Source organism: Heloderma suspectum, chromosome 1, assembly GCF_057233095.1.
Source record: "Heloderma suspectum isolate Gila_16-S chromosome 1, 16-S_ref, whole genome shotgun sequence".
NCBI classification, from domain to species: Eukaryota; Metazoa; Chordata; class Lepidosauria; order Squamata; family Helodermatidae; genus Heloderma; species Heloderma suspectum.
In genome coordinates this window covers 142020358-142035044 of record NC_139458.1, presented here as the reverse complement: position 1 = coordinate 142035044, position 14687 = coordinate 142020358, and the positions used below count along the sequence as shown (strand labels likewise).

The 14687-nt window shown below is 51.8% G+C and overlaps 1 protein-coding gene across 2 annotated transcripts in view; it reads left to right on the top strand.

The window, feature by feature from the left end:
• Positions 1 to 14687, top strand: part of SPEG (striated muscle enriched protein kinase) — a 139941-nt gene that overhangs the window by 112616 nt on the left and 12638 nt on the right. For both annotated transcript variants that reach the window (XM_084804890.1, XM_084804882.1), the window contains exons 25-36: positions 876 to 1048; positions 1998 to 2024; positions 2400 to 2552; positions 3263 to 3305; positions 4632 to 4700; positions 5564 to 7784; positions 9571 to 9726; positions 10334 to 10450; positions 11036 to 11203; positions 11328 to 11450; positions 12548 to 12712; positions 13472 to 14237. In XM_084804890.1, coding sequence (XP_084661016.1) covers positions 876 to 1048; positions 1998 to 2024; positions 2400 to 2552; positions 3263 to 3305; positions 4632 to 4700; positions 5564 to 7784; positions 9571 to 9726; positions 10334 to 10450; positions 11036 to 11203; positions 11328 to 11450; positions 12548 to 12712; positions 13472 to 14237 — 4181 coding nt within the window. The remainder of the gene's footprint in view (positions 1 to 875; positions 1049 to 1997; positions 2025 to 2399; positions 2553 to 3262; positions 3306 to 4631; positions 4701 to 5563; positions 7785 to 9570; positions 9727 to 10333; positions 10451 to 11035; positions 11204 to 11327; positions 11451 to 12547; positions 12713 to 13471; positions 14238 to 14687) is intronic.

Genomic DNA, 14687 nt, shown 5'->3' with positions numbered 1-14687 from the left:
GGGAGGAAATAGTGGAATAATGACTGGACAACGACAATATCATGTAATGGACCTGCATAATTCAGTGAGTGAGCAACCATGAATGCGCAATAAACCTGAGGTGTAGAGATCCCCTAAGGCTTGCGGAGCATGAAATGGCTCTTGTATCAAGCAGGTGGCGAAAGAGCAGAAAACAGTGGTAACTTGTGACAGTCTCTCCTGTTAAGCAGCAATGGGGATTAACCACAGGGGCACTTGGCCCGGAGGAAGTGGTTTCCCTTGCTCTTGTAAACATCATGCTTCTAAGAAACACACTTTTATCAAACATCAGTGGGATGAAGAATACAATGTTGGCTGTAGGAATTTCATAGATCATAGATCATTCTGGAGAAGGGAATAATTTCTGTAAATCTGCAGTCATTGAGGCTATGTCTGGTGAGTATCTGCCACAGTTCTGCACATGTCACAGTTCTAAATTACTTTTTCCAAGTTAACAGCTTTTTACTAGGGCACCTACTTCATTAATTAATTAATTCATTCATTATATTTCTATACCACCCCATAGACAAAGCTCTCTGGGTGGTTCACAAAAATGATAAAACCATTACACTACATTATATACAGTATAAAACCATTCACACAATGACATAGAACAAATAGCACACAACAACAACAACAACATATAACTAAAACAATTTAAACAATCAGCCAGAGACAATCAAAGAGACTCCTTATGTGCTGCCAAATGCCTGGGAGAAGAGGGCAGTTTTAACCTGGCACCAAAAAGATGACAGTGTTGGTGCCAGGCGGGCCTCATCAGGGAGATTATTCCATAAATGGGGGGCCACCACGGAGAAGGCTCCTTAAATGCCTGTCCACCTTGTCCTTCCCTGCAGCCCGAAAACTTGTTGCTGGCTGAACCAGGCAGTGATCAGGTAAGGATCTGCGACTTTGGCAATGCCCAGGAGCTGACTCCGGATGAGCTGCAGTATTGCAAGTATGGCACCCCTGAATTCGTAGGCCCCGAGATCATCAGCCAGAGCCCTGTCTCCAGTGTCACCGATGTTTGGTAAGCAGAAACAGCAACACAGTGTGATGCATGTCTGTTCAGGGACATTTGTCATCAGAAGGGGGGATTTTAGAGAGGGGAAATCCTGAGCTTGAGTGTTGGGCATATTCAGGAAATAGGGATTACTAGGATAAGGGCATACTTAGCCCACAGCTGAGAGATTATTCTAGGGCTGTGGGATGCTTAGGGCAGGAAGGCACTTAGGGCATTTATGTCAGCCTGGGCTTGCCACTGCTGGCTTGCTTGGAGAACAGCAGGCTCACTGGGGGGTGGGGGGTGGCTCAGTGCCCCAGGCCGTGCAGCCTGTTTCACCTTGGCTCTTGCAGATCGACATCTGCTGTTTCCCCTCAAGGACAGTGCCAGTCAGGTTTTTGTGTGAGGCCAACTTGGGGAGTGAGAGCACAATCCACTGGCTCAACATTGTCCATTTATTTCAACTCTGAGTTGGGTCAGCCTCTTCAAGACCTTTAACAAATCCAAGCAGTGCAGGCTGTGCCAACTCCAGGTTTTGGGAGGCCCTTGGTCAAGGTGTCCGCGGTGGGTCCCCTCTTTTCCAAGGCACTTTTGCCACTCACTTGCCCTCTCCCTCTGGGCCCAATCCACATGACAGCCCAGAAGGGAGGCTGGTGCTCCATCTCACAACAGCAGCACGGAAGAAGGTGATGAAAGGCAGGAACAGGGGGCTCCAGAGGGTGGCAGGGGGCCCCCTGTAGGGGTGTGAGCCCAACAATGCCTACCCCTGATGCCAGCCTTTAGTGCAGGCACTCGAACTGTCTGGCGCTCTGGGCTCTGCACTCATGGACCCACACCATTTGCTGGTCAGGAGCATCTTATCTAATCTATCATCTTCCTTAGGGTCACCAAGCAGAGATGCCACTTGGGCCATACAACTTGGCTCCTACAGATGCCCTGTCAAGGCATTGAAATTCTTTCTCTTCTCCCTTTACAGGCCAGTGGGAGTCATCACATATCTATGGTAAGCCTCAGATTTGGGGAGTGGGGCTAGGATTGCCCATGCCCTTTCCATCCCCCCCCAACACACACACCCCTGCATCACACACAGTGAACAGGTGGCACAGCGAGCAAGGCCAGGCCTCTTCCTCATTCCAAGATGATGATTCCACCCCACTATGCACTGACACAGTGCCCCATTCAGTTCTCCACAGAGCCAGGCTCCGCTGTCCCCAGGGTGCAAATTGTGCCTTCGGGAGCCTTGAAAAGCTATCCCAAATTTCCCCGCTCCATTATTTACATCTACACATGCTGGGCAGGCACGAGAGCCGAAGGGCGTTTGTCCCAAGCATGCCCACTGGGTGCCTGGTGAAGATTTTCTGACTGTTCCCTCTCCCAGTCTCACAGGGATCTCACCCTTCGTGGGTGAGAATGACAAGACAACACTCATGAACATCCGCAACTACAACGTGGCATTTGAGGAGAGCATGTTTATGGGACTGACGAGGGAGGCTAAAGGCTTTGTTATCAAAGTGCTGGTGAATGATCGCCTGTGAGTAATGGGGTATTGTACGGGGTCGGGATAGAAGCCTCCCCCCAGCAGAGGACTACCCACTCCCTTCCCAATACTGTGGTAGGGAGAGGCAGAAACCAAGGTTTATTCCCCCTGCGCTTACACAGAAGACGAAACCCATGTGCCCAGAGGGGAAGAAAGAAAACCCACCTCCAGGTGGGTTAAAAAATGACCAAACCCTGATAACCTGATAAACTCACCCTGACATCCTTGCCTTCTACAGTAGCAGGCAGGAAATCATATATCAGTGATCTATCTATCTATCTATCTATCTATCTATCTCATATATTTTGACCCTGACCCTTTAAAATTAAAGCAAAGTGATTAAGCAAGCATGATCCCAATTTTCCCAAGCTGTGGGGCTGGCAGCGGTCCTAAAAAGTCTGGAAACTGCTCTGAGAGTCATTTGAATAACTGCAGGGAGAGGCAACCCATGCTGGTTGGGACTGATGGGAGTTGTAGCCAAAAGGGCCAGAGGAAGGAGGTGTGTTAGAAGGAATCAGACCAAGCCGTACTGCTTTCGGTGGAAGAAAGAAGAGGTGGGCAGGGGAGAGTAGAAGGAGGGAAGGGGATAAGCTCCTTTTTAGGTTTGCTGAGGAGCAGGACTGGGGGGCTCTAATGACAGCTTTCCCCAAAGCTAGAGAATGCTGCTTCTGCACACTGACTCATTCTTGTCTTTTTTTGAACAGGAGGCCCAATGCAGAGCAGACTCTGGAGCATCCCTGGTTCAAGGTGAGTTCAGTTGCTGATGCCTCCTTAGAAAGAACCGTGGGGGCCATACTGGTTTTGGTGGTGGTGAAGGCTCTCTCTAGGCCAAGAGTGGGGAACTGCAGGTCTTGGACCAAATCCATCCCTCCTGGGGTCCCAGTCCAGCTCTACAAGGTTCCTCAGATGCAACACCCCCTTTCACCTGGCTGCTGATCGTTTTCTGGTTTTGCAGGTTTTCCCCATTCTAAAAGGCTGGACTGACTCTCCTAAGGCTTAGTTACTGGCAGTAAGAGCTTTAAGCTACAATACGCTGTTGATTTTGTATTGTGACCCCACCCCTTTTGCCTTTGGCGACACCCCTTTTGCCTTTGGCGACACCCCTTTTGCCTTTGGCCCTGCCCACTGCTGGAATGAAACCCCCGCAAGCTTCTCCAAAATGGAATTTGGCCCTTGAGCTCTAGGCAGTGCTCTAGGTAGTGGAAAGCATAGGTAGCTTGAAATGGGAGAGTCTTATGCCACATATGCAGGGAACAAAAACCAACTCTTTCCAGCAGTGTTGTGCCGAAATCCCACCTGCCCTTTCGCAACCTCTTCATTTCCCTGCGGAAGAGGCCATTGTTTTTCCGCCACTTCTGCTGGGATTTTGAGAATTCCTCAGGATACAGGGCTTGAGTGCTTACCTTACTAGAAGGAGGTCCAGCATGCTCTTTCTTTTACCCATCTGCCCACCCCTGTTCTGTCCTCGCAGCCTCTCTGGCTGCTTGAGCTTCTCGGAAAGCCCCCTGGGGGACTTAGCCAGGGCTTCCTCCTGTGGGGCTTTCCAGTGCTGCTGCTGCCTGCTGAGTGCCTAAAAGCTGAGAGAGGCATTTTTGGTTTCGTTGTTGTTATTAAAAGTCTTTTTAACAAGGAGGAGGAGGAGGAAGAGGAGGAGGAGGACAACCGCAACCACAACAACAGCAAATGCTCTCTCAGCTTTCAGGCACTCAGCAGGTAGTAGCATTGGAAGGCCTCATGGGAGGAAGTCCTGGCTTAATCCTCCAGGGGGTTTTCTGAGAAACTCAAGCAGCCAGAGAGGCTGTGAGGACAGAAGAGTGGCTGGCTGGGGGAATAGCAAAAGAAAGGGCACGCACAGCCCTCTGCCACCTCCTGACAGTAAGGTAAGCACCTCAAGGCCTGCACCCTGAGAAATTTCAGAGAAATTCTCACCCCTTCCCACAATTTTTGGGTGCCATTTCTTTTTGCCCCTCCACCCCCCCCCCCACGAATGGTCAAAAATAAGTAGGTCGAAAAATTTGGTACAGTGCTAATTTCCAGCTGCCTGACCCTGCCTCCATCCATCCTTCCTTTCAGACACTGGCCAAGGGCAAGAGTATCAGCACAGATCATCTCAAGCTCTTCATATCTCGCAGGAAGTGGCAGGTAAACTTGGTGACAGAGACTAGACTCCTCTTGGCGGCTGCTGGCATAGTGGTGGTTGGTTGGTTGGTCTGAGTGTGTGAATTTCCTCAACCACTAATAATGGGGAGGGAGTGGATGGGAAGCTGAGATTAGTATATTTCTGCAATAATAAGTTATAAGCTCTGGACAGTTCCCCAGCTCAGCAGCACATGTGCTTGCATGATTGGATGAAAACACACATTCTGCACACATGATTGAATCATCTTTAAGGCTAGGAAGCAATGCCCTTACGGCAAAGAGGCTGACCTACATGCAGTAGCACCCGTCTATCTCCCATTCCATTTAAATTAGTAGTACAGGAGTCAAGGAGCGTGGAATTTGCCACCATTTGCTGCCAAGGGGGAAGGCATGGGGTAGGTGGCAGTGTCCATTGATCAGTGGAAATGGAGGCTTGGTTGACAGGGATGTTTAAACCAGCAGGATAGAGGGGGCTGCTGTTTCCACATGTGGAGGTGGGGGGAAGTGCTTGGCATCCTTGTCACAGACTATCAAAGAATACCTACAGACATTCTGGGCCCATTAACCCTCTCCTATTCAAACCTCCACGCTTACAACAGTATATTTTAAGAAATTAACCACTGGTCCTGCTCCTGGCCCTCTCTCCTTCCCATAATGGGGTGTGTGTGCAAGCACACACAATATTATGGGTATAGCTCATAGACAACTGCTGGATGGGAATTTTGGCCCTCTGACTCACTGGGGAGGTAAATACAAGCTGGGAAGCCAAGCCCTGTGATGCAAGGTGTGGCTGGGATGGCAGTTCTCTGGGTCTTTGCTTGAGCTCCAGCCCATTCTCTCCCCCCCCCCCCGGCTTTCTCTCCCAGCGCTCCCAGATTAGGTACAAGTGCAACATGGTACCACGGCCTATCCCTGAGCTTCTGGAGGACACATCCAGCCACTTGTCTATTGCTGTGCCACGCCTCCTCAAGGAGACATCAGTGCTCTCCTCATCTTCCGATTCTGATGACCCAGAAGAGTTGCCCTACATACCCATGCCACATCAGCCTGAATTTTCTGGTTCCCGCATGTCCCTCACTGAGATCCCAACGGATGATGAGCCTCTGGGCCCAGATGGGGCTCCAGTGGATGAGGAGGGTGCATCCATGGAGTGGCAGGATGAGGGACAAGGGGCTGCAGGGGATCCCAAGAGAAAGGAAGATGCGGAGCCCTCTGTCAGGAGGCAGAAGGGTATGTTGCCACGGAAGCGCTCCACAGAGGCTGAAAAGCCTGGCTCTTCTGACGAGGAGGCCCCCGGGGTCCAGAAAAGGCCAGAGAAAAAGAAAGCCCTGAAGAAAGGGTCCAGCCTGGACTCCCCAGAAGCATCTGAAAAGGCTTTACGCAAGGGGGAGCTGCGGCGCGGCAGTTCTGCAGATAGCGCCCTCTTGCTCAACCTCCCTACTGATGAAACCGAGCCCCAGTCCCGGAAAAGCCTGACTAAGGCAGCCTCCATGGAGTTGCCCCGTCGCAGCCCTAGCCCCGGCACCTTGTACCGCAGGAAGGGTGGGCTGCCTGAGGAAGAATACACCCAGCGTCTGGAGCTCATGCGCCAGCGCCTGCTGCGTGGCAGCCCCGTGGATGGTAAATTGAGTGGCTTGCGGGGGCCCCTGCTGGAGACACTTGGCCTGGAGAAGAAGGTGTTGAGGCCTCCCAGGTTGGAGAAGCAGCTCTCCCCTGGGCATAAAATGGTGCGCGCTGCCTCCAGTGAGACAGCTCCCCAACACCTGCCCCCTGAGGGGCGCCTTCTCCAAAAGAGCAGCTCCTTCAGCCAGGGAGATGGGGAGCCTGTCACGCTGCACCGCCGTTCTGGAGCTCCACTAGAAATCCCCTTGGCACAGGCCGAGGCTCAGAGACTAAGAGAGACCCCCTCCCTCTCAGCTCTGAATGAGTCCAGGCCTCACACACCACATGAGCCTCCCTCCAAGCCACCCACTCCTGAGCTGGAGGCAGGAACAAAGACCATCGCCCGGCCTAGCGTGAGGAGACCAGCCACCAGGGGATCTGAGGAAAAGCCGCTGGCCAGATTTGCCAAACCTGACACTCCAGCAGCTGTAAAAGCCATGGGCTCCCCAAGGGAGTCAGCATCACCCACGCCGATTCCACCCACCCCTAGCGACTCAGCAGCCAAGCGTTCTGCCTATGCTGAAGTCATGCTGTCCTTAGCGGGCGAGTCAGCCCAAGGCCCTCACAAGGAGGCAGTGGAACCTTCTGTGGTTACCCCAGAAGGTGTACCTCAAATTTCACCAGCAGGGATGCAATCCCACATGGCTGTCTTTGCCAAGACGGCAGCACAGACACCTGGCAAAGAGCCCTCCACCTCGGTTCGCTCCTCCAGCACTGAGCACATCCTGGACCTTGACTCTGAAGAGGTGTTTGAAGCCAAGTTCAAGAGGGGCAGGGAAGGCTCCCTCAGCAAGGGCCGCAAGCTGCTCTCCAGGTCAGAGGACCGGCGGCTGGCTGGGCCCCTGGTGCGGGAGGAGGGCATTTATCGGCCAAGCCCAGCAGGTGCTCCGCTAGAGCTGTCCAAGCCTGTGGTCTCTCGGCACCTAGGCGAGCGCTCTCATTCCGTGCAGGACCTGCGTGAGGTGGAGAAGGAAGGGAGTTTCATTCGCAGGATGTCGATGCGACTCCGCCGCACCCCCCCCACCGAGAGGAGGAAGGTCAAGGAGGACGGCGCAGGGGGAGCCGTCCAGGGCCGGTGTCTTTCCAGGGACCTGGCTTCCAAGGAGAAAAAGGACTCAGACAGCCAGCAGTCGGAGCCTGGCTCCAGCGAGTCGCCCGTCATGGCTGTACGCAGGAAGATTGGCACCACCATGGGGCGCCTCTCCACGCATTGGCGCAGCTACTCGCAGCAGCGTGCTGACGAAGACCGCACAGTCGTGGCTGGGGACCGCAGCCGGCGGCCTCCTTTCCTCTCTCAGCTGCGCCGCGCAACCTCTGAGGGTGAAAACCTGCGCCAGGTGGGCATCCCGCAGAACCAGCTGGCAGCCCAGACCGCTGACGTCCCCTCCACAGAGTCCTTCCAGTCTGACTCATCCACAGGCAATGGTAAGTTCCACAACAAACACTGGGAAGGGGGCGGCGCTGCCCTGTTGGCAGACTGCTGTACAGATATTTAGGGGAGATGGAGCAGCGGGGGGCGTCACCTCAGCATTCTAGTCTTAGAGCTAAAGCAGACAAGCAGGAGCCCCAGATGATGCATTTGTTACTGGGCTGTACCATTTTAGACTGCAATGTTTGAATGTTTCCTAAAAGATTCCCTACACATAGAAAGCCAGCACTCAAGGAAAAGGCCAACCTAGGACCTCTTGAATATGCTAATTTGTATATCCAGGTATTTTATCTGGGGGAGGATTCAAACATTCCCCCCCCCCTGCAACACGAACACACCTGCAGATTGAAATGATACAGCCTAGCAACAGACACATTACATAGGCTTTCTGCACCCTAAGGTTTTAGGTCTTAGTCCAATCCCTCTATACCAGCCTCCCCAACAATGCTCTCCAGATGTTTAGGACTTCAACTTGCACTAGCCCCAGCCAGCATGGCCACTGGTCAGGAATGCTGGGAGTTGCAGTCGAAAACATCTGGAGGGAGCCAAGTTGTGGGAAGCTGCTCTACAGAGTTGTGAAAGAACGGGGGAATGTTTGTGTGGCTCTGCACCTTTTGCAAAATAGCTGCTATCAGATACAGTTGAGACAAAGAGCTTCTTCACACGGAGATTTTATCCTGCTATTGAGGTTGGTTACTCATGGAAGTTTGTGGGCCCTTTAGATGACATTGTGAATCTCCAGGGCGTCTCCTGCACTAAAATGACCTTTGTTCCATTTTTTAAATGATCGGAGATAATGAGCTATCAAATTACCGCCCTTGAGTTCCACTTGAGTTCCCTCCATGAAAAGAGGAAAGGTCGCAATAAGCGGAGCTAGACCACAGTGCCATCTGGCGGCTGTATAATGAAACATATGGAAGACTCAGACACGGGGGAGAAGGAGGGGGAAAGGGGGAGGGGGAGGAAGCGCGTGTAAAGGGAGTCGTCGTGATCCTGCATTTAGAACAGAAGCAGAAAGCCCTGTTTTAAATGCAGGATTTTAGGCTGGTGTGGAGATGCTCCAAGCTACAGTGAGGCACTTCATCATCCAGAGTGCTGTGCAGAGCAGGGGCCCCAGAGCTGGCAAGCAGGCTTGTGACCCAGGGGCAGCTGCACTGTACTGAGCCTCCCCTGCAAACCAAAGTGAGGAGGGAAAAATAACATTAAGGACTATCACCTTCTTTATTTGTTTCTGGGAGCAGGTGTGTGTGTGTTTCCCGCTAAAAATGTGTGACTTCAAAAACCTATGCTGTATAGCATGGTTCAATTTCTAAAAGAGAAGTGTCTGGAAGATATGATTACACCTTCCCACATGGAAATCATTCCCCCTATTATTGGCTGTGTGGCGAATATTTGATGTTTCTCAGTTGCAAGACCATAGCCCTCTGCACATGTTTAAAGGCATCCTTCTCTTTATATGTGCTGTACATGTCCGAATGTGTGGAAGGGAGTTGGGTTTAAAAATTACAGCCTCACCAGGTCAACACCTACCACTTCCGTGGAGTACAGGACCCAGAGAAATACTCGTGATACTAAGGATTGAGGAAGAGAGAACAACAGGGAATAATGAAATGGGTTGCTATGGCTGTGGTGAGGGAATCCATGTGGTGAGAGTGAACAATCCTGCTTTGAGCACACGCATCAACGAGAAGCCAGCATTGTGTCAAACAGGCCCCCACCCATTTCCCAGAATTCTCTGGGCTTGGGCAAGAATGAGCCTACCCATGTCTGTTGTCTCCACAGTTTCCGGTGATGTCCACCAGCGCAGTTCTCGCTGGGAACGCTGGAGCTTGTCCCGAGCCAAGAAAGACAAGGTTGCCTCGCAGCCCAACATTCCTGCCAGCCTGAGAGGGGAGGGCGTCGTCATTGTGAGTCAACCCTATGTGCTCAGCGAGTCAGGTATGCCTATGGAGTTGAGGGGAGGGAGGGACACTGCTCTGAGAGGTTCAACCTAGTGGGGTGGCCTAGGGAAATCAGACCTGCTCTCTCCTAGAAAGTTCCAACTGCTCAGACAATTGGAGTGGGCCATTCGAGGGAAACATGATGGTGAAGGATTGAGCTTGAGGGGTCCTCTCCACCTCTTCCGTCACCCAACTCTATAAGGCAGGGAGTCAGAACCTCTTTCAGCCTGAGAAGCTCTCAGGGGCCACATTCCAGTGGTGGGCGGGGCCAAAATACAAAAAATATGCCAGCATATTTTTGCTTAAAGCCAGTCACTAAGTCTTAGGTGAGACGTTTCAACCCTTTTAAATGGGGGAAAAACTGCACAAAAGCCAGGCAACCACCAAATGATCAGTGTTTGGGTGAAAGGGGGCAGGGCCTTCTGAGGGAACACCGGAGGGCCGGACTTGGCCCCGAGTCCTGAGTTTCTGTGCCCCTGCTATAGGGGATCATTCCCACCCTGGTGATAAGGATAAAATTCCTGCCAAGTACTTTGGTACCAACCAGGTGGTACCTCACAGCATTCTCTTGATTTATACCTTTTATCCTTTTTTCCCCAACCCAGACTTCCCTCCAGTTTTCCACATAAAACTGAAGGACCAGGTATTGCTGGAGGGAGAGGCAGTGCAACTTTGCTGCCTCCCTGCAGCCAGCCCTGCCCCTCGTATACTGTGGATGAAAGGTAGGTCACGTATGCATTGCAAGGAGACTGTGTGTGCTGCATTTGCGCCGCAAGAATCAGTACAACTTCTCGGCTCCTATGATCAAGGGGGAGCCTGATGGCTACTGAGTTGCCCCACAATGTCTAGGGCTTAACTTTTGTTCCCAACCACCTAGCAATCCCCCAGTGGCATGCTGCCAAACTGCCATCACTTGATGACACTCAAGGCAGGTTCAACCCTTAGAGCTAAGAAAAGTCTGGAGTGATACTCAGCCCTGACATTCCAGCCATGAACTGAAAACTCATTTGGGTGGCAGGACCATCATGCAGATAGATGGAGATGTTCTACCACCATATTTCTATGGTGCCATCGGAGCCCAGAACTGTCACTCAAACTACACTGGGATTGGGACCCCCTTGGTTCCAACTGGGGAGGGAGATGCTCCAACCTTTGATCAAAGTTACATGTTTGAGTATATTGTTACCAACTGTATGGAGAAGATGCAGTAGCGCACAAGCTGGGGGGGCGGGGGGAATATGAAGTGCAGTGTGCAGTACTGATGTGCCTAGTGTGGTTGTATGGATCAGTATTCCCATCCTCCACAGATAAACATACCGTGGTATCAGAGGGAGTTCTCAACATTGTGGCATGCAAGGATGGCCGCCAGCTCCTCACCATCTCCAAAGTCTCCAGGAAGGATGCGGGCTTGTACGAATGCAATGCTACCAATGCCTTGGGGACTGCCACTAGCTCCTGCACCCTTGCTGTGGCACGTAAGGAGGAGGGTCTCTTCTATCTCCCCCCGCTCCCCCAAGCACGAGCCTGTCTCTGCACATATTTTGTGTGCTGTGTCGTGTACCTTTATTCATTTCTCTTTTTCAAACCTGCTTGGAACAGGGCTTCCTGGAAGACCGGGCACCCCAGAAATCCCCCAGAAGTACAGAAACACAGTTCTGGTGCTGTGGCGGCCAGCGGAGAGTCAGGCACCCTGCACATACATTTTGGAGCGCAAGATGGATGGTATGCACTGGTTGGATGTGGGGGCAAAAAATGTCAGCTGTTTTCTGCCATTTCCTCTGCAGAGACTCACCTGTACTCCTTAGCTCTTTGTGGACCATCTGGGGCACCGTGTCCACGCCCATAATCTTACGTGCACAATTCAGTTTTCTTCTCATGAGCATAAAGTGCAGTCACCAGCCCACTTCTACTCCCTTTGGTTGTCAGCCCATTTCCAAAGAGCTGATGGTATATCAAGACAGAAAAGGATAGCTTCCTAGCCCCCTTGTGTTCGCTACAGTTCACTTACTGGATTCAGCCCTGATCTGAGGGTAACATTCAGAAGTCCTCATCTGTCCGGAGTAATGGGTGTTCCCAAGACTTTACCCATTTTTTTCCTGCAAAGCAAATCCTCTTCACTGCCCCTTCCAGTGAGCCCCAAGGAGACAATCTCTGCTCACTGGTGCACATGCCTTTGTCAAGTCTGATCCATATTAGATCTTCTGTGCACTCTACAGCAGACAGACTCTGAAAAGTATTCAGAAACTTCAGCTGGCGCAAAATATGGCAGCTGGGCTTGTGCCTGGGGCCTGCTTTTTGGAACATTTAATTCCGATATTGTTCATTCGTTACCAGTTCATTTCTGAGCACAGTTCGGAGAGCTGGTTATTACCTATAAAACCCAAAATAGTTTGGAACCAGGATATCAGGTTATTTGAAGGACCCACCTTTTCCCACATGTTGTGGATCTCCCTACCCCAGGAGACTCAACTGGCTCCCTCTTTATTGGTAGTTCAGTATCCCACCAGATATTTTTTGTTCCATTGCACCTTTGGTTTGGTTTAATTTTTCCCCGCCTCCTGTGATTTTACTGTCTGGCTTCTGGTTTTTAAACACCCCATCCCTCTTTTCTTTTTCTTTTGGTTTAGTCTTTATTGTTTTACAGATTGTATGTGGTTTCATTTGTTGTGAGTCCCCTCAGGAGTCTTATGAGCGGTCAAAAGCCAGGATAGAAATAGTTCAATAAATAAAATACGCATGCCCCACACAGCACCAGGTCACTCTGCCTCCAGAGGAGCCCCCCCGACCCCATTGCTGATGTCCCTGTGTCCCTCCCCCAGGAGAACATGACTGGAAAATGGTCAGCTCGGGCATTGCTGACTGCTACTTCAATGCCACAGACCTTCCAGTTGGGAGCACCATCAAGTTCCGTGTTGCCTGTGCCAACAAGGCTGGACAAGGCCCCTACAGCAACCCCTCAGGGAAGGTGTTCATTGAGGGCGCAGGTGAGAATAAGGGAGAGGGTCTTGTGTGAGTTACTTATTTCCTTGAAGCATTACCACCTTGCTCTTCAGACAGAAAAAGCCCCACAGAGCAGTGTAAAAGTATCAATAAGAAGACAGTCCCAGCTCTCCCACTTACAATCTAAAAGACCTGACACACAAGGAAAAGGGGTTGGGGGGAGGAGGGAAAAAAAATATGATGATGGGTCAGTTGCCCAGATGTATGGGAATATACCTCTCCTGGATCTGATTGTACTCTTAATTATCAGGTCTGCAGTGCATTTATTCCGCTTCTGGGCCAGTCTGCTCCTCTTTTCTTTCTTCTGTTCTGCTGTTTCTCTACTCCTGCTGCTTTCTGTTCATGAGTTCAAGCTTAATCAGCTTCTCCTCCTCTCCCCTCAGGGCAAGATGGTTCCTCAGAAGCCCCTCAGTTGGGGGAGGGAGGGCCCACCACTAGGAGCTGAAGGGTTGCAGCTCACCAGGCTGTACCTGCTGCTGCTGCTTCATCCCATACACAGCACGCTACTTATGGGGTTGTGCTTGCCATGTCCTTCACAGGCCAGATGTGCCAAATCTGGCTGTCAGCCCACCCCAGGGCCACAAGATGCAGCTGCCCTTGAGTGGGAGGCTAGGTCTTCCTTCAGCTGGCTCTGCCATAGTTGGTTTTCCCACTGCAGGACCCTGCGTGGATTTTCCCAGGGAAGTAAGGCCGGAATCCTTCCCCATGGTGGCCGCTAACTTGCTCTCTTTCTTCCCATCCAGAACTCAAGGCTGCCCACTCAGCTCTCACTGCCAAGAAGAGCATAACTGCCCCAGAAAAAGTGGCTTCCAGCCGATCCACCCAGACCTCTTCTGATCAGTCTCCCTGGCCTGCGCTGAAAAGCACGGGTCCCCTGCCATCCACCCCACCCAGGAAACACAAGGGGCCGTTGCCAGTGCTAGAACAGGCACCTGCTGTCCCACCAGTGACTCAGGCCAATGAAGAGCAGGCTGTGGCTGCAGAGAAAGTCAAGCTCCTGATCACAGCCCTGCTTCCATCCTCCAAGGACACCCCCTCCTCCGAGGGTCCAACCGTTACAACGTCAACCGCTCTGGAGCCAGCATCCAAGCCTTCTTGGACTGCACCTCCTCTCGGCATCCACAGTGTCTCCATCACTGCCAAGATGTCGCCTGCCCCAGTATCCTCCTCTGCCTCTCCCGTCTCCAAGTTCTCGCCTGTCTCTCCTGCCTCTCCCACCGCAGACTCGCCGGCAACTGTCTCCCCTAAAGCTGTCCCATACGTGGTCACCTCTTTCGTCTCCATCCCACCGAGGGCACCCTCCACCACGGAAGGTGTGCCCAGCCCCCCAGTCACCCCCATCACAGAAGAGGCACCTTCCCACACACGCTTCCTGAGTAGGAGCACTACCCCTGGCAGGGACACTTGTAGTGGCGCCCAGGGCAGGCTCATGTCGTCTGCAAAGGATGACTCCTCCTTGCGCCAAGGGGTCCCTCAAAAGCCCTACACCTTCTTGGATGAGAAAGCAAGGTAAGGGATCTCTGTCGCACACAGGTATGATGCTGCCTTATCTGCACCAGCCTGAAATCCTGCATTTAAAACAGGGCTTTCTGCTTCTGTTTTAAATGCAGGATCACAACTGACTCCCTTTACACACACTTCATTTGCCCCACCTTCTCCCCATATCTGAGTCTTCCATTATCTTTCATTGATCTCGCTCCTCTTCTTGCCGCTTTTCCTCTTTTCACTGAGGGAACTCAAGCAGAACACAACGGGGTAATTTGATAGCTCATTATCTGTGATCTATTTAAAAATGGAACAAAGGGCATTTAGTGCAGGAGTCACCCTGGAGGTTCACAGCGTCATGTAAAGAGCCTGTAAACTTCTGTGAAGGCACAATCTCAATTGCAGGATAACGGCTCAGTGTGAAGGAGCCCATAGAGTCAGACCATGGGGCCATCTTGCCCTGTATTATGTCTT